The sequence below is a fragment of the Brachypodium distachyon genome, chromosome 4 (assembly GCF_000005505.3).
Source record: "Brachypodium distachyon strain Bd21 chromosome 4, Brachypodium_distachyon_v3.0, whole genome shotgun sequence".
Taxonomy (NCBI): domain Eukaryota; kingdom Viridiplantae; phylum Streptophyta; class Magnoliopsida; order Poales; family Poaceae; genus Brachypodium; species Brachypodium distachyon.
In genome coordinates this window covers 9,747,481-9,766,752 of record NC_016134.3, presented here as the reverse complement: position 1 = coordinate 9,766,752, position 19,272 = coordinate 9,747,481, and the positions used below count along the sequence as shown (strand labels likewise).

Genomic DNA, 19,272 nt, shown 5'->3' with positions numbered 1-19,272 from the left:
CCTAATCCCATCTGGCCATCTCCCTCCTCTGTCTGCCGCCACAGTGCCACACCCACGCAGCCACGTCCACCCTTGGCCTCTTGCTTCTGTCCTCCTCCCGTCCGCTGGCGGCCGGCCAGGTCGGCCCACGCCTCGGCCTCCTCCTCCTCCTGTCCGCCGGCGGCGGGCCACGCCCACGCGCCCACGCCCAAGCGAGATGGACATCGATTTGGAAGGGTTTGACAGCGGCCACGACAATTTCTTCATTGTTCATTGTTCAATTTCTGAGAAATATGTGAACTTTGTTCTGATTTTTTCTTTGAATGAAAGCTTGTTTGTGTTTGTACTGTGTAATTGTGTATTTGTGCAACTTTGCTCACAGGTGTTTTTTACTGTGTATTTGTCCTATTTAATTTCAGCGGATCGGGTAGAAATACCCACGGCTAAGCCGTACCCGTGACGGGTAGCGGGTATGGTAAAATTTCATACCCGCCCACGGGTACGGGTAACGGTTGAGGGTCGGGTCGTCGGGTACGGGTATGGTTGAGCTGTACCCGTACCCGAACCCGTCGGGTGCCATCCGGATGTACAGCTCATATTGGCAAATGGAATACTAATGTGTACAACTGTACATGGGACATTTGAGCTCCAGAAATGAACTGTTCAAGTATAGAATACAATGTACATATTTGGTCCGGTTGTAATGTTAAATAATAATTATATTATGTATTGTCCCTAATTTAGACCTATATACATATCTTTAGTGATGTTTTTAATTAGTCCTACCGAAGAGGGGAATACATAAATAGACACATAGGTTGTTTTGTTGTCTTGTCGATCACCATTTTCAATCCATATTGGCCTGCTTCTGAAGAAAATAGTGATCTAAGTTACTAAATAAATTATGAACTTCCAAAAACATTTGGAGCATATATATATTTGCAGTTAAGTTCAACAAGCAAAGAATATACACATAGCAGAGATAAATTTACACCACCTGGCTAGCTAACATATCACATAAGGAGATCTCATGTGTCATTGGACATATCAGTTCCACCATCTCCACCACCAATTCCCCCGCCTACAAGCAAAATAAGTTTATACCAACAAAAGTTATTAGGATAGGTCAAATAAGCTGGCATGACATTTTTTATGCACATAGGGGTACCAGGCAACAATAGCTAAATTTTTACCTCTCTTATAGCTTTAACACAATTCAAAGTAATTTGAAAAACAATAACTAATCCCTCCGATCCGTATTAGTTGTCGAAATATTACATGTATCTAGACACTTTTTAGACATAAATACATCCATATTTGAACAAATTTGAGACAATTAATATGGATCGGAGGGAATAGTAGATTATCACTAGTCGAACAAAGAAACAAACAACACAATTTATTCTTCAATATCCATGCAACTATTAAGCTCATGAACAAAAATAAATGTAAAAAAGCCACGAAAATTAATTGGATTTAATCTCAAGAAGAGAAGTAAATTCGACTATGCTACTCATGCAACGTAGAGGTGGGGTATTAACTGTAGTATAGAAATTTGTGTAGAGATAATAGGTGTCAGACCCACCGTGACATATTTTGGAAATATGTGTAAACTTCATCGAATTAAGTTGGACCATGAAGTCACCTCTGCATATAGACAGAAAAATCACATTTGTGCCTTCATCATAACCCAGTACCCAAGCAGGTCGATTCAACGCGTCCAGTCTTGGTGGAAGGACCTTGTCCAGTTGAACATCTTTCTGCAGCACCCATCTTACAACAGTTTCAGAGTCAGATCTCCTCTCCCATATCTGGATGCTGAGTTCCGAACAAATGGCGAGACCAATGCCGTTGTCCTCTGTCCGCAGGACTTGGAAGTGCTCACAGAAGTCGGTAGAACGAGCCCCGGTTGGCTTCTCGATGACCGCGAGACCCTGACTTTCTAGATCGAACTCAAGCATATTACCTCCGGAAAGCAACCAGCAAAGCTTGTTACCAACCAAGACGCTCTTCTTGAAAGGATCAATCATAGCGTGAGCCCGCACCGACGCAACGTCTCCCCACGCACCGGACTCCGTTTCGTAGACGCAAGCAAACGCGCGCTCGAAACCATTGTCATGGCCAACCACGACCAGTTTGAACGGGCTAAGCAGGCGAGCACCGTGCACATGGCCGACATTGCCGGCGGAGGCGGCGGTGCACACCGCCGCGGCGTTCACGAGTCGTGTCCACGCGCCGTCCTGGTGCACAAGCGGAGAAGAAGGGAACGAGACGCGGCGGAGGCGGCCCGTGAGCGGGTCCCACAGGATGGCCTGGCGAGCCCACCAGCTGAAGAAGAAGGCGAGCCCGTGGCGAAAGCCGATGAGCCTGCACGGGTCTGGGATCTGCGGCGGCGGCGGGGATGCGGTCGGGCGGGTCCAGCGTGGGGAAGAAGGAGAGCCGGTTTTCTTTCCTCACGAAGAAGCCGAGGAGCGGCGGCGGTTCTTGTCTCCGGTGGTGGTGGGCGCGGAAGCGGCGGGGGAAGAAGCCGGTCTCGTCGTCGTCGAGGACGATGCTGCGCCAGCGCTTGCAGACGGCGGCGGCGCGCGGGAGGGACGACGGCGAAGGGGGAAGGCGGAGGAGGATCTCCCGCAGGAGGTCCTCGTCGTCCAGCGCCGCCGCCGGCGAGGGCAGGGAGAGGGGATTTCGGCGGCGGATCATTGGATTTGCACCTAGCTAGCCAGGGCTTGACTGGAGCGAAGCGAACTCTGTTATGCTAAGACTAAAATCCCCCTCCGTATTATACTCGCCCTCTGCTTCCTGCAAAATCCCCCAAACCGGCGGCCGATCCCCGCCGCCGCCTCTCCATGGTCCCTCCCGGCGCGCGGGTATGCGGCATCGGCAAGCTCCGGTACCGGCCAAACCCTCGACCGGATGGATGGCCGTCCTCGGCGACGGGCCCTCTCCTCGTCGGTAGCGGCCTGAACAGCCGAGGGGGTTTCGTCGGCGAGCCGCCACGCCAGCGTCCACCGTCTCCCCTCGGCCCAAAGGAGAGCTGGTGCCATCGTATCCTCCCGGCAGCGCACGCCGTCGCTCGTCCGACCGGCATGGATGCCACCGCAGCAGCACTGCAGCAGGTGCGGTTATCTGATTCCTGAAACTTTCGAATCCCTCAGTTTTTGCTTCTGGATTGGAACATGGACAAGTGCTGAGTATGAACAAAGGAATGTATAGTCACACAGAATTTTGGTTTCCTAGTTCCAACTGGTGGTGACACTAGCGATTTGGCCTTGTAAAAATGAGGCAATTTTAGTTCGAATGTATATCATGGTAGGCTGGTAGCACCGTAGCACTGTCTGAAAGAAGCACTCCGGCCACCACCGAAATATTGGACTTCTTCTCTGGCACAATCACCTTGAGAAATAGACCCACACGGAGCTCTCTTTATGGTGTGAGCATGAAGCCACAACAGCAATGGACACGCTGAGAGGCCGAGTATTCTACGGGCTTTATTGTAGCTATGTGTTCCATTCTGACGAAGCAACCGCGAGCTCTCTGCAGCACAGGTGTTTGGCGGAATTTTGCAGGAGGAAATGTGCCCTTCTGATGGGGACTTGTTTTGGAGGTGGCCAATGCATGTCTAACAAACTACAAAGATACAAGGTCTATTTTCATGTAGTCCAACTACTACTTTCAAAGGAGGGGTCCACTTGCTGGAGCCATAAGTAAAAATGTGGCCACCGGCCCCATTCTCATCACAGGAACATTTAATTTTAGGCATAATCCCAGTCAATGCCATATGTGCAATGCAGATGAAAGTCAGTGGTAGCTTCCTGGAAATTTCTAGATCGCGTCTTGTTTTCTACTGAAAGCCTTTAACCAGAACACTTCTACGTGGCTGTCACATCATTGGACTCGTTAATTAACTGTCAAACTCAGTCTTTCAGCAAGTATGTGTCCTTGCTAGTGTTTTTGTTCAGAGAGGTGTCCTTGCTCAGTTCTCTGAGAGGATATGGCAACATGGAATGGTGTGAGTCAGGCGGCCAGTGTTGCGCAGCTAGCAGGGGTGGATGCATATGGGCTGATCAAGATGATTGTGGAGGCGGTGCAGACCGTTAGGAGGAACAAGGAGACCTGCCAGAAGCTCGCACGGCGTGTCAAGATGATAGGTGACCTGCTGCAGCAGCTTCATGAGGCACAGCTGATGCAACACGGAGATACGAGGAGCCCGGTAGAGCAGCTGGAGGAAACGCTCCGGCAAGCATTCATGCTCATCACAACCTGTCAGGACAGCAGCTTCATGTACCACTGCTTCACCGGAGGTAATCAGGCTTGCCAGTTACGTGAGGTGGAGAATGATATCATCTTCTACCTCCAGCTTTTTCCGCTCGTGGGATACGTTGACACCTCCCGCACCTTGCTGCATTTGAACAGAGGTCAACCTTCACATACAGAGGTAATAAATTAACTAGACCAGTACAGGCAGTCTCAGCATATATATTGAAACTTTCATATTTGTGAAAACAAATTTCATTCATGATACAATATATGAATAGATGCACAACAGGTAGTGTCCCAGTGTATTTTTATATTTCTAGAAATATACTTTCTTCGTAAAATATAATATACTACCTCTGTTCCTAAATACTCCCTCTGTTTCTAAATACTTGTCGTGGTTTTAGTGCCAATTTGCACTAAAACCACGACAAGTATTTAGGAACAGAGGGAGTACATCAGAAGTCATGCTTTGTCACTGACAAAGTTTACAGAAAAATGAATCAACATCTAGGATATCAAAAAGTATACTATGAAAATATATATCATGATAGCAAAACTAATTGAGAGTCGTAGATGTTGATAGATTTTTCTATAAAGTTGCTCAAAGTTTAAGAAGTTTGACTTAGGACAAAGATATGACTTCTTACGTTTAGGAACGGAGGGAGTATATTCCAATTCACGGTACATATTCCATCAATCACTTGTGATCTTATCTACCAGGAATCTAGGGAAACAACTGGGACCAATAGGTCCAAGTAAACATGGTGTGGGGCTAGTTCTAGACTGATAATGCTCATCTGATCTGATGATTGCAAATTTACAAAAACTATTAGCTAGTACACAACATTCCGATATCTGAGAATTGGCAGTTTTACCATGAATACGAATATGCAATCACAAAAGGGATCTGATCATAAGGTCTTTTGGTGGTCCTACATATTAGTAGCAGCATGTAACAGGTTCTGTACTATCCTCTAAGCATAACCAAAGATAGCATTACACATGTTTCAGGCATGGTTCATTCTAGTTGTTTATATCATTTTTATTAACAGGGTTAAAATGCAACTCTAATGCTTGATTATGCACTATCTAAAGGTTCGTGTGATCTTATTTTTGTTTATTTGTGTTCCTCCTAGGGGTATGCAGAAGCAGAAGAGGCACAGATACTAGAAAATGACAATTCAGGGGGTGCACCTAGGTACAGTATACAACTATACATCAACTGGTATCACTTCCATGTTATGACATGGAATCCTCATCATTTGCACATGCGTTTGTACTGAACTATGTAACACTCCTTAAAGTTATTAACTCGACTGGGGATAGGTCTACACCAAATGCACCGGAAAATTCAGATAAAACTGATCCTAACCAGTAAGCTAGTCTTTCTTCTATATGGGGAAGTCACTATATATGTCAGTAGTTTGACCGGTCTTTTTGCCATAGAATATCATGTACTCCCTCCGTCCAACAAAGGATGTCTCAACTTTGACTAAATTTGAATGCATCTATACACTAAGTCATGTCTAGATACATCCAAATTTTGACAAACTTGAGACATCCTTTGTTGGACGGAGGGAGTAAGCCTTGTCAATTTGGTACATCGGGTTATTTTTCAGGCTTGAAGCTACAGCTGAAACAGTTCAAACAAGACTTCAAGGAGTAAAAAAGAACTCGACAGATAATAAAAAACATTTAAAAGGTAACTCTAGTCTGTTCTATTATTTTTCATGATTTTATTGAGAATAGTTTTGTGTGGTGAAAAGAGGGACGATAAACATTTCTCTTTTTATTTGGCTATGTATGGTAAAATTTGAGCGTATGCTTACTATGCAAATAATTTTATTTGGTTATGTATGGTAAAATTTGAGAGTATGCTTTGTTAAGTACTTCTATGCTAAATTGGTGTGTGCTTGTTCTTGTCTATTCCACACTAAACAAATCATAGCTCATTTTAACTTACGTATCTGGTTATCCCACATAAAACACTATCCTATTGATATTTTTGTTGTGTCATACTCTGTAATGTCCTTTAGGTTCTATAAAGGGTATATATACAGAAAATTACCCTCTCCATTTCTATCTACAAGTTGTATTTTTATTACTAGGTACATTGATTAATTAAGGAGGTTATAAGATCAAGAAATAGTAGAGGGGAATGACCCTGATGTGTCTGTGTTACTCTTGGGTAGCACATTCTCTTGACATTGACATGGCTTTTCAGAAAAGCTGATCTTTTTTCCATCTATTTATCGTTTTGTACTAAGTTAGTACAAATTTTATAGTAAGTGGGCGACACTTTTTATTGCTCGGAGGGAGTAGCAAACTGAGAAAAATAGTTGCCTGTAATGCAATAATTGCACTAGGTTACTTGTACCAGACTGCAGATGTAATCTGTCTTCAATTATAAGTCAAATTTCACATACACACATATATGTTCCATAAACATCATGCTGTGTTGATATAAATAGATGGAATTTGGAACCATCCAAAGCATGATCTTCACCATGATCTATTCGCTAAAACAACGTTATACATCGACAGTCCTAAAACTTAAAGCCGGGTGGATATAACACTAGTTGATATTCTAAATTATATCCAGTTCCATTATAGGATGTTAATCAAATAAAGGAAAATACATAAGAGCTACTAGAGTGAAGTGTTTGTATGTTTGCTACCATATACATAGGGAAAATGCGAATACACATTTAGTATGAGTTGTGCAATTTGCAAGAATTTTGGGTGATAAAAGTTAGCTTTCTACTGGTGATCCTGTGAATGGATTGTAAAGATTCAGTACCAAACTAGCAGGTCAATTACCTACTGTGCTTTACTTTAAAATTGCTGACAGAAATACAGAAAAAAATCTAATCGAATAAACTGTGTAACAATAATCTTATATGTGTTAATAATTTCCCTCAGAAGGGTACCTGCCAACAGAAAAACAAAGAACCTAAAATTGTATCTTCCACAGCTAAATTGGTGCCAGATTCTCTAAATAGAAATGAGGCAGAAAACAGTGAAAGTTTTGTTCAAATGCAAAAGTAGAATCATTCATGTACTACTAATGTAGGCAAAAAAGACACTAATCTGTAGTTCTGTACATGGAACATTGAGCCCCAAAATGACCATGGTAAGCAACAGAAACAACAGCAATGCAGAAATGAAATGCAACCTAGTACAACGAACTGTTCAAGTATAGACCAATTTCAAATCAATTGCTTGAGCAAGACATTGGATGATTTCAAATTTGATGTTTAGCTATATATTGGATTTGGCATTGTCCTTTGGATTTAAAATTTGGTCTTTAGTGATGTTTTTGGAGTTCCAATCGAGAAGGGAGTACATCAACAGACAATATGCGTTCTATTGTTGAGTCCATCAAAATTTTCTAACACGTGACAAAAATTCTGGGCATCTTGGCCAACCAATAAAAAAAATACTGATCCAAATTACTAAATAAAGGACATGAACTTGCGAAAACATTTTAGCACATATTTACAGATAAGATGCAACAAGCAAAACAAGGTAAACAAAGCAAAAGATCAATTTATCACCTGTTCAACGACCTTAGCACATTAGGAAATCTTTTGAGAAAGTCATCTAATGTATCATTAGACATATCATCTTCACCATTTCCACCACCAACCCCCCTGCCTACAAGCCAAAAAAAGTTTAATATACTAATACCATTTCCAATGAAATGACAAATGAGCAGGTATAACATGTTTTATGTACATTGCATTGACTAGGCAGTACTTGCTAAAATTATTTTTTGTTCTACCTTTAACACAGTTACAAAAATAATACGTAAAATATAACCAACCCGGCAAACAAACAAACTGCTCAATTTATTCTCAATATCTTGCCAACTATTAGCCTCGTGAAAAAAAAAATCAGCAAACACACACAAAATAATTTGATATTCTTACTTCTACATTGTAGAGATGAGAATACCTGTTGTATAGAAATTTCCGTACGTATAACAGGTCCAACTCTTCTTTTGATCTATTGTAGCAATACTTCTAAGCTGCATTGTATTCAATTGGACCATGAAATCGCCCATGTCCGTAGCCAGGAAGATAAAATTTGTTTCCTCATTGTACCCACGTCTCCACACATTTCCATTTGTTGGGGAACGCGGTATGCTACGCTAGCACAAAATAAAAATTTCTACCGCTTCCGTCCGGATCAATGCTGTAGATAATGGATCACGAGATTACCACTAGACGCGCAGACCCGTAGCGGAAGTAGAGTCGATGTAGCGCGTCGATGCCGAGTAGTTGAACAGCCTGCTCCTCCTCTCCGATCCCACGAACAGTTCGTCCAAGCGCCGCAGGTGCAGCGCCTCCGAGGTATCCACACGTACAGGGAGGAACTCCGTGCGGCGGACTACTAGATCTGATCGCAAGGCTTTGGGCGTGGAGGTGTGACGGCCGAGTCTAACTCGCGTCTGGACTGGTGTAATGGTGTAACCCTAACCGGGTACGCCTCCTCCACTTATGTAGACCTCCCTGGTGGGCTTCAACACTTGAGGCCCGTTAGGAGTCTAAGCCCGATACGAGTTGGATCCGATCCAATTCGGTCCCATCCCCTTAATAGTGCGACCCTATAGGTTCACGGTCAGACGGACACGACTACGAGCTCGAACTGCGGGTCCGAGTAACACCTTACTCGTCCACTGGCACCGACTAGAGTCGATAGTTGGTAGCGGCGCCTAGCAGCACGTGCCAACTCCCGAGTAACCACAAGGTATGTTGACGAACCATACAATGTGTCATATGCAACATTCCTTTTGCCTCACGATATGTGTGTCGAGCTCAAGACGAGTGCTTGTCATCCTTGTGGATAGCTCGAGTCTCTCTCGTTCCTGTGATACAGATTCCCGAACGGGTTAGCACTTAACCCAAGTTGCATGGCCATGCTTTCTGAATCTGATCACTCGAGAGGGCCCAGAGATATCTCTTCGAACAGGAGGGGCAAATCCAATCTTGATCAACCATGACTCGCAGCATGCTTCTCAGCAAACCCGAAAACTACCTTTATAACCACCCAGTTACGGAGTAGCATTTGGCAACCCCTAAGTAGGCCGATTCACATCCCAAGCTCATGCGATGACCTCAGGTCTAGGACTGGCATATACATCGTACTTGAGACTAACAAATGACAATCATCTCGTTGTGTCTCAGTGCGGGTCTGTCCGACTCAACAATCTCATTGTCAAGTCCATGCTATCAATCGGCAACACGCCCTATGACTTGTGAAACATAGTCATCATACTGATTCACATTGCTAGTCTAGGTTATGTGTCCGCATAACCTCAATGACCAAGGACCATTAGAACAACATCATAGAATACATAGTCTCATAAACAAATCACGTATTTATTGATACATATCAATGATGATGTTCAAGGACAATAACAATAACTCATGAATACATAGGAAATAACATCATCACATGATTGCCTCTAGGGCATATCTCCAACACCATTCTCTATGAACAATCTTGGCGTAAGTAGGTCACCCAGTTGGATGGTTTTTCGCATCACCCATGACGTTTCATATTCTGGCTTCCACTCCCATATTTGAATATTCGGTCCTAAAAGAATTACCAGACCAATTCCATTATCCCGTGTCCGCATGATTTGGAAGCAATGTGGGGATAAAGGATCCATAAAACAGGCTTCAAACGGCTTCCTGATCACAGAAAGACTCTGACTTTCCAAATCAAATTGAAGGATATCACCTTCACAAAGCAACCAACAAAGTTTGTTCCCAACGAAGATGCTAGGGCTGGTTGGATCGATCGTCGGATCGGCCATTGTAGCCTCCACAGTTATGATATCTCCCCACATGCCAGATCCCGATTCAAAGAGGCAGGCATATATATGGTCTTGATTCATGTTGTTGCACACCACAACAAATTTGAACGGGCTCAGCAAGCAGGCACCATGTAAATGGTCAGCGTGGTTGTCGGCGCACACCATCCCAGCATTTAGCACGATCTTTGGTGCACCATCAGTGAACCTGAGTGGAAATGGGAAAGAAATGCGACGCTGCTGGTTAGAGATGGGGTCCCACAAGTAGACCTCTCGTTGCACCCAGTTGAGGAAGATCGCAAGCCCATTGCGGCAGCCTCGGAACGCCCAGCCCGGGCTGGCGAGGTTCTTCGGCGGGCAGAAGCGTGTGGCAGGGATGCGGTTGGGTGGATCCAGTGTGGAAGAGAAGACGCAAGGCGCACCTGGTTGCTTCATGAAGACGCCGAGGAGCGGCATTTTTCGATGATGGTCGCGGAAGAGGCGGACGAAGCGAGCATCACGGACAGTGTGGCACCAACGCGCGCAGGAGGGAGGACGGTTGCGGTGGGAGGCGGAGGAGGATCTCCATCAGGAGGTCCTCGTCGTCTAGCGGGTGTTGCGTTGCTGCCGCTGGGGGGAAGGGGCGTCGATGGTGGGTCATCGGAGCTAGGGTTGGCCTTATGGGTTGAGTGGAGTGAAAAGAGGGGAAATCTCAGCTGGCTCGACTAGACTGTGCAGGGCAAAGAGTGTGTGTCTTGGAGATTTAGTTGGAGGGTATTCTGGTCTTTTTCTCCTGTCAGTGGTGATGGATATGAGTCGACTTTGAACTCAATTTGGTGATGGGCATAGCTAGTTGGTCGATGACCCTGAGGTCGATTCCGACCAAACTTCTTTCTTCCTTTTTCCGAGTCGATTTTGAGATAAATTCAACAGTGGACACAACTAGTTGGCAGATGACCATGTGGTTGATTCCGACCAAATTCTTTCTTTCCTTTTTTGGAGACGATTTTGGGATGAATTTAACGGTGGGACAACTAGGTGATGCACACATCTAGTTGGACCCTAAGGTCGATTCCGACCAAACTTCTTTCTTTCCTTTTTTCGAGTCGATTTTGAGATAAATTCAACACTGGAGACAACTAGTTGGCAGATGACCATGTGGTTTATTCCGACCAAGTTCTTTCTTTCCTGAGGATGATTGTGTAGTTGATTCAGACAAATCTTCTTTCTTTCCTTTGTTTTCGAGTCAAAATTGAGCTGAACTCGGTGATGCACACATCTAGTTGGCAAGTATCCCCTTTCCTTTTTCTGAGTTAATTCTAGTCATTTGGGACCAAGCTTCTTTCTTTCCTTTTTTTTCCGAGTCAATTCCGACCTCTAGCTTCTTTCTTTTCTTTTTTTCTCTATTGGAACTAAGCTTTGATTGAAAGCACCACCTACTTTTGGTCTGAAACCAACCTCTGCCTTGTCCAAAGTTTTTCACGGACCGACCGATGATGATTAGAAAAAGGGCTTCTACCGATTAACATAACCCACCCATCTCGTTAAAAGTCTTCAGGTACGCCTACAGGACAGCAAAACAGCGCACCTCCGTTTCTTCAGTGAGAAGTGCAAATCAAGTATACTTACAAAATCTTCAGTGAGAAGTGCAAAACAGGGCACCTCTGTTTCTCATATCTACTTGCTGATGGTGATCCAGCTAAGCGTGTCCTGTGCAGCTTCGAGATCCAACAGTAAATGTGATGGCTAATGGCTGCTCTAAGTGAAAGACCATCACGACAAGGAATTGGGAAGATCATTGAGGTTATTTTTCGTTCGATGAAATAAAAAGAAATGGAAGAGAATGGGCAGCTTCTCTTGCATCCAAAATTCATGAACCAAACATTTCAAACAAAAAAAAAACTCATCAACCAGAGGCATTCACTCCATCCACACCTAGCAGATGTACAATATTCTCAGTTCGGAGGTTGTAAAGACATTACACCCGCCTGGAGGAGCTGTCTACGGTAGAAACATTTTCCATACCAACGGAACATAAAATTCTCCTCTATACATAAGAGCTTTTGCGCTGGAAATTGCGGTCGCAATAAGGTCTCGAGCAACTGGTGAGGCGAGGGACTTCAAAATTTCTCATGATCCAGCGAATGATGATAAGAAAAAGGGCATTCGACAGTTAACCTAACAAACTTGTCTCATTCAAAAGCCTTCAGTTACGCCCTAAGCGGAACAGAAAAACAGGGCATCTCTGTTTCTTCGGTGAGCAGTGCACATCAGGAAAGTACATACAAGTTCCTCACATCGATCTACTTGCTGGTGCCGATCCAGCTAATCTCACTCAGGCATACTACGAGGACATCTTCAAGGCTTTCATGGCCTCCCTGCGCATTTCAATTCGGATGGTAAATTATGAAGGCTATCATTGCGACAAGGAATTGTGGAAGATAAATAGATAATTGAGATTGAGGTTATCACTGTACACTAGACTTGAATTTAGCCAAAAGGGATGATGGAGGATACCGTAATCCATCTTCGATCTCGACATTCCCTGGCTCCAATTTAAGACCATCAAGAAATGCACCAGATGCCTTTCCATACTCCTGAAGACAAAAAATTGTTACGTGTACATCAAGAAACGATTTGCCTCTACATGCAGAACTTGCACATTGAAACTGTTTTCCTACAGAAAATGCAGGAGTGATCTAGATATCTTAACCGCACCACCGCACCTTCAGTAACATTAGGGCAGTTCCTTCACGATAGCAGGCCTTTGACCACCCAGGTCGCATCATCCTGCAAGCTTGAGCATCCTTCAAGGCCTGTACCCCATCACCGAAGCGAAGAAAGCATAGGCTACTATTCGCAAGCAAAGTTGCATTGTGAGGGTCAAGTTCCACTGCCTACAAGCAACATGCAGAAGAATCATTATCACAATTCTGCACATCGTTCTTAGAGTTGCCAACAAGAATTTGTTGCAATCAGGGACCACTAGAACTAATTGAAATTCAATCAAATGTAAGCAGTAAACACAAGTCATCAATGACAATATTAACTTGCGTAAGCATGTAAAAAGAAAAGTGCTTAGCCAAGTCATAATCTTATTAATTGGATCCACCCTTGGACATTACAAGATTGCTGAGAACACAGGTACCGACTAAAGCTAAGCTGTTTACAAACTTTTTCATAACATAACAAGGTACAAGAAAGACTCATTTCAAGGTAGCAAAACAAATGATGTGAAAATAAGTGTGCATCAGGGTAACTAAACACAGAAGATCATCCATTTATAAGGATGCTATACATAGACATAGACAGGAACGAGAGAATTTTAAATGCGAAATAGACTAATTTATCGCCTTCCATCTTTCAAACGACACACACGATCATCCATTTATAAGGACTACCTAGATTACTTCTGACTCGAACCTGACTTCTGATTGACAGGACTCGCCTAAAAAAGGGAATCAACCAGGACAAGGAGGCCTAATAGAGTACTAACACATAAGGAATCTAATACCTATACTTCGTAATTCCGCAGACTATATCTCTAAACCGATTATGAAACCATTCTTCTACTGTTCATGATGGTGTCAACTTCTTCCTAGATGCCTAGCAACCTGGTCACTAGTATTGGTCCCATCCTGCACTAGACAAATGTGCTGTTGTGTGGTCTATCGTCCATAACAATGAGTTGTGTGGCACGAATTGTTCTGCCACCGATCCAACTGCACCATCGAACAAAGCATGCACTACAAGAGATTACAGAAATAATACAGTAACAGGAAGGTGTCAGAGACATCACATATATGCAATCTCTATCTGCTCTGCAACATTAGCATATCTACGAAGTGCGCAGAAAGCATATTTGCCAAAGCAAACGACATTCCACGAATGAAACAGAAAAGAGATAAGTCCACATTACCACCTTAAAGTTGTACCAAAGTTCATGTTACAACCCTCAACTTCACTTTGGTTCAAAATAGCCCCTTAAACTGTGAAAACCGTCTGGAATGCCCCCCTCAATCAGATTGATCGGTTTTGACTCCGGTTTTCACTGATGTGGTGCCACGTTACCTAATCCACGACATATATTTCTTTGCATGTGAGCCCAACCCAAATATCCTACCCGCTTCCCCCTTCTCTCCCGTGTCTCTCTGCATCTATGTGTCTCACAAACAGCCCCGTGCGCCGTGCTGTAAGGAGCCACAGCCACTGCCTCTCCGTCAGCTGCCGCTCGCCACTGTCTGCTTCTCCATACTCTGCTCTGCTGCTCTCTGCGCCGCCACATTGCAACCCCCACCCCCATTGACTCCAGGAAATGAGCTAGAGAGGAAGAGGTCATATGGTGTGGACTAGGTGACATGACAACAAATCAGTGAAAACCAGTGTTAAAACCGGTCAATCTAACTGGTCGTGGGGGGAGGGGGGGGGGGTATTCCGAACGGTTTTCATAGTTTAGGTGGGTACCATGAACCAAAGTGGAGTTAGGGGTTGTAATATGAACTTTGATACAAGTTTAGTATACCTCTTTGTAAATTCCTGCTGCAACAAGATAGTTCCCATTCTTGAACGCCTCATGTGCTTTAAATTTTGCAGTAGCAAGCATTGCTTTCTGAAACATTGAGAACAATCAAATAAGAAGAAGATCAGCACACATTAAATCCCTTATGCACATGCTCAGTAGGAAGGATTATAGTTTATAACTAGTTTCTCCCTCAATCAACGGAATATGCCAACACAATGGTTCCTTTATACCATTTATGAAACGGTTATAATTATCAGAGGAGTTCATAGCACATGATCATCGTCTTGCTGATACACAGGGGGTAACAACAAAACTACTACCCACGTTGCATGCAATGTCCAATGTGCCATCAAAAAGTCACGTCAAAATGAAGATGGAGTTAACAAACTTAACAGAGCAGATAAAGGTAAGAAATCAAAATGCTTTCAACAAAATCTTCTTGCTCCCAAATCACTTAGAGCGGAACACTTGTGACATATTTTGATTTCAACGGCTCAAAGCTAAAAAAAAAGTGAAGCAGTACAATTGGCATACAACATTCACGAGCAATATAGTCCCCGGCCAGCAATTGTAATTCAATAGAGGGAAAAGGCACAATGAAGTGCATGGGTTTAAGCACTTTTCTCAAGTTACAACTTACAACAATGAATTTCAGAAACATCATATTAGGGAAATCTCCATCACCAGGCTAGCAGCAAACATGCACACTCAAAACATTTATATAAATGTAATAATGGTGTTCTAATTATACCTTCTGAGGGCACACTGATTTTACATGACTAATAATTCCATCAACACTCCAGTCACATATACTAGGAATACGTGAAGTGACCGGAAATAGGATCTCCACATCTTTACGCCTACCAGAACGTGCAGCAATTTCTATAGGAGCACGTCCTAACTGCCAAGATAACAAGCAGAATTAACTTTACTTAGTATTTGACAACAGAAAATGACAAAGCTGGAGCATGCAACCTATCTAGACAAGCGTTGAGCACATAGATATGGTACGAAATTAAATACTCCCTCCGTACCATATTAACTGTCACAACTTTGTCTACATGTGCCCACACACTAAAACATGTCTAGATACATGCGTATCTAGACAAAGTTGCGACATTTAATACAGGACGGAGGGAGTATTTGTTAAAGAACCAAGTAGTGTCTCTTATCCTGCAAGTGATGAGCACATAAATCATTTGATTTGTTGTCCAGGACAGCAACCACAATACAAGAACAAATTGTTACTTTAGGAGATCATTAGGTGGTATTGATAATGCTATCCTAAGAACTTCCAGGATGAATCATATAAGCAAATAGCAATAAGTCTCATATTTGCAATTTCTGATTCATTTTTCCTCCAAACGGTCAACAAATTTGCATTAACAATCCAGAGAAGTTCTTGTTAAGTTAATTGTACAAAAATTTGTTCGAAGTGAAACTCTAAGGTAAATTCTTCCTATTTGCAATTTCTACTTCATTTTTTCCTCCAAACTGTCAACAAATTTGCATCCAACCATCCAAAGAAGCCCTTGATAAGCTTAATTGTAAAAAAAAATATCGAAGTGAAACTCGAAAGTAAGTTCTTCCTGTCTAGTAGACAGCCTATAGCCATCACATGTTTCTCCAAATAATCAAATAGAACCACATACTGAATTTCAAATGTAGCTTTGTTTTTTCATGTGACAAACAACATTTATTTCATTGTACTCTACCATGGTAAATCTAACAAAACTACAAAAAACAGACTACTAAATAGCGAATCCATCAGAATAGTTGTCTTCCAGTTTACAATTTGACTATGGAGTGCCGAGATATCTCCTGTTAGGGACGAAAGCATGCATGTAGCAGCAAGGCACAACAGCTTACACTGTCAGTAACATTAGCATCTGCACCAGCCAGGACTAAGCACTTCAGGATGTCAGTTAAGCCACCAGTACTGGCAGCAAACATTAAGGGCGTCTCATTAGATTTGCCATCCACATCAGCACCGGCCTAAGATTACAAAACCTGGGTTATATGTTTTCATATGAACACATATAAGTTGCAATTTGTGATTGTGATAATCATTTTTAGGAGAATTACAAAAATTCAGTGAAGTTTCAGTAAGTCCTCTTTGTACATGTTTACAGTAACCTGTAAGTCGATGTATGAGGATGACATACCTCAAGCAGGAGCTTCACACATTTCAGTGAGCCCACCATAGTAGCAATAACAAGAGCTGTATAACCAGTACCACTCAAAGTTATCTTATGCTGTTGAGAAATTAAGAAATTAGTAATCCCATATTACTAAAGTATAAACAGAATATATATTAGATATAACCATGACAACATGAGTAAAAGCTTTGTCAAAAAGCTGAAATAACAAAATTAGCATACACAAACATGGCAAAAGTAATGAATTAGCTTATCATAATATCTACATAAGTTGATGTAATCCTCATGATATGTCTGGGAAGTCCATGACCACTGCTAAAAATGCGTAGGAAAGGAAGACAGATAAAAAAGGATAACAATGAGTTTCCAGCCCAGGAACTCCATGGCCATACAAGAGATAGAGCTAGACCTCAACATCCGTTGTGCACTAACGGTCAACCACTAATAAAAATATAGGAACGCTGCACAGGCAAGACCTTACACATGAACGCATTATAGCAATACATTATAACATTGCTACAAGCACGTCCAGTTCCACTTGTCAGATTACATCATGCAAGGATGGAAGAAACTAGAAGCATCGTGTAAAGTTTATACGGTCAGTTTATGCATGTGCTAGAAAACAAAGCATGTATACAGTCAGGTCTCACGACTCCACGGAACATGTGCAGTGAAACAGGAAAATTCAGCTCTCAAAAGGACACTACAAGTTGATCTGTAGATTAGAGAAAATGGGATTGGTTTGGAGAAAAGATCAACAACATTGCTCATGTTACCAAGGCAAAATATTGATGACTACACTAGGGTTTGAAAACTGAAGCAGGTGGTACATGATTACAGCTTACAGCTAGAAGGAATAAAAGCAGAAGTGCAATGTGACAAAACCAACCAGATGAAAAAACTGAAATATGATAAAATTTCTTAATAGGGTGAATCACAAACAAGTTTCAGAAAAAAGAAAAGATGGGAATCACTTACATCTGCATGGTTGTCCAGCAAAACCTTCACAATATCATCCCGCCCATCATGGACAGCAGCATGTAATGCTGTCCCACCAAGACTTAATCCATTGACACAAGCTCCATTGGAAAGTAAGAGCTCTACGATTTCAAGGTTTCCTGGATAAAATATACAGGATATATCACGAGTTGGCTATAGATTATTTGTTGTAGCTCCTTGTCTCCACAGCGATTTTTGTTAAGTGTCAGCCTATGTAACATATGCTAATATGATATTAGAGAAATAACGTCTAAATAATTAGAAGACATACCAAAATAGAAGCCAATAGTTGTGTGGCATGTTAATTGATCGAGTACACCGAATTTGGAGAAAAGAGCATTTTTTAAACTTTCTGGACATGGTTATATTAAATTAACAGTGTCGTAGAAAAATAAAAGGCTTGCTAGTTCTTTTCCTCCATGATATGATGCCTATGGGGGTGAAAGGAAGAACTTTCCCATACAGCCAACACCTTACTCCCTTTCTTCAGAAATTTGGCACTATATAGGGCATATCCAGTCAAAAAATTGTTGCTTGCCGTCTCACTGATATATGGGGTCATCACTCCTCCTCACGCGGCAGTACACGCGAACAAAAAGAACACCTTGGAAAGACAGTTATGCGTAGAGTAGAGATCGTGACATACCTATTCCAGTGGCGAAATGGAGAGGAGTACTCCCTTTGGCGTTGGCCTTCTCTGGATCAGCACCTTGCTCAAGAATGTAACGCACCATAGCCACGTTCTGAATGCCCATCGCAAAGGTCAGAGGTGTTTCGCCTGTCAGGGGGCACACCAAATTAAGCACTGATAAGCAGAGCTGCTCACTGAGCGCACACGCACAAATTAATCCAGCCGCATCGGAGGAAGGAAACAAACATAGCTACCCACTGCAGTTACAACCAGGGTTATCGATCGTGCGCGTGAGTGAGAGAGCAGAAAAAGGAGAAGGTTTTGGTTTTGGCAGGTGTACGGACGACGCACGCACGCACCGTGCGGGCCGGCGGCGTCGATGTCGAGGCGGAGGTCCTCGACGAGGAAGCGGCAGACCGGGAGGCTGCCGCCGAGCGCGGCGGAGTGGAGCAGGCCCATGCCGATCCCGTCCCTGACGGCGCCCAGCCTCTCGGCGAGGCGGCGGCCTTCCAAGCCCCGCCCCACCACCTTCGCCCCCTCTGGAAAAGAAAGAAATCGCCGATGAGTTAACAACGGCAGCAGAAGAGTGTAGGGGGGGATGGCGATTGCGGCGTACTCCTGACGTCGCTGAGGTCGCCGTCGTAGGCGGCCTTGAGGAAGCCCTGGTCGAAGTAGGAGGTGAGGGTGGGGTCACAGGGAGGGAGGCCGTAGTCGTCGAAGGCGGCCGGTGGTTGGAGCGGCGGCTGCGGCGCCATGGCCCGCCGGAGGGAGGTAGGGTTTTGGGCTGGGGTTTGGAGGAAGAGGGCGGGAAGAGGGAGGGAGCGGAGGAGGAGGAAGAAGAAGACAAAGGAATGCGAATGGAAGCCGAAGTTCGTGTAGCTTTTGCATTTTTTTATTCTCTTGGGATTATCATCAACCACGTGTT

At 43.5% G+C, this 19,272-nt stretch overlaps 3 protein-coding genes and 1 pseudogene across 5 annotated transcripts; 1 reads left to right on the top strand and 3 right to left on the bottom strand.

The window, feature by feature from the left end:
• Window positions 1–860: 860 nt before the first annotated feature.
• Window positions 861–2,699, bottom strand: LOC112268927 (annotated as a pseudogene).
• Window positions 2,700–2,742: 43 nt separating this feature from the next.
• LOC100823291 (cell number regulator 13) lies at window positions 2,743–6,480 on the top strand. 2 transcript variants are annotated; one of them, XM_024455204.1, is made up of 4 exons: window positions 2,743–4,414; window positions 5,373–5,434; window positions 5,856–5,938; window positions 6,345–6,480. In XM_024455204.1, the coding sequence occupies exons 1-4, from the start codon at window positions 3,971–3,973 to the stop codon at window positions 6,359–6,361; spliced, it is 606 nt and encodes a 201-aa protein (XP_024310972.1). In that variant the 5' UTR covers window positions 2,743–3,970; the 3' UTR covers window positions 6,362–6,480. The 2 variants fall into 2 exon arrangements, with proteins under 2 accessions (XP_024310972.1, XP_010237406.1); XM_010239104.3 differs by lacking the exon at window positions 6,345–6,480 and having other exon boundaries at window positions 2,744–4,414; window positions 5,856–6,174.
• A 3,226-nt stretch (window positions 6,481–9,706) lies between these two features.
• Window positions 9,707–10,513, bottom strand: LOC104584892. The gene has a single exon (XM_010240694.1). It carries the CDS (start codon window positions 10,511–10,513, stop codon window positions 9,707–9,709), a length of 807 nt encoding a protein of 268 aa, XP_010238996.1.
• A 1,407-nt stretch (window positions 10,514–11,920) lies between these two features.
• Window positions 11,921–19,181, bottom strand: LOC100822981 (putative ankyrin repeat protein RF_0381). 2 transcript variants are annotated; one of them, XM_003575633.3, is made up of 11 exons: window positions 18,964–19,181; window positions 18,707–18,886; window positions 18,363–18,494; window positions 17,696–17,835; window positions 16,724–16,813; window positions 16,428–16,553; window positions 15,310–15,459; window positions 14,559–14,645; window positions 12,763–12,933; window positions 12,554–12,633; window positions 11,921–12,414 (listed from the first exon to the last, which is right to left on the bottom strand). In XM_003575633.3, the coding sequence occupies exons 1-11, from the start codon at window positions 19,100–19,102 to the stop codon at window positions 12,381–12,383; spliced, it is 1,329 nt and encodes a 442-aa protein (XP_003575681.1). In that variant the 5' UTR covers window positions 19,103–19,181; the 3' UTR covers window positions 11,921–12,380. The 2 variants fall into 2 exon arrangements, with proteins under 2 accessions (XP_003575681.1, XP_010237405.1); XM_010239103.2 differs by lacking the exon at window positions 15,310–15,459.
• Between the last annotated feature and the right edge of the window lie 91 nt (window positions 19,182–19,272).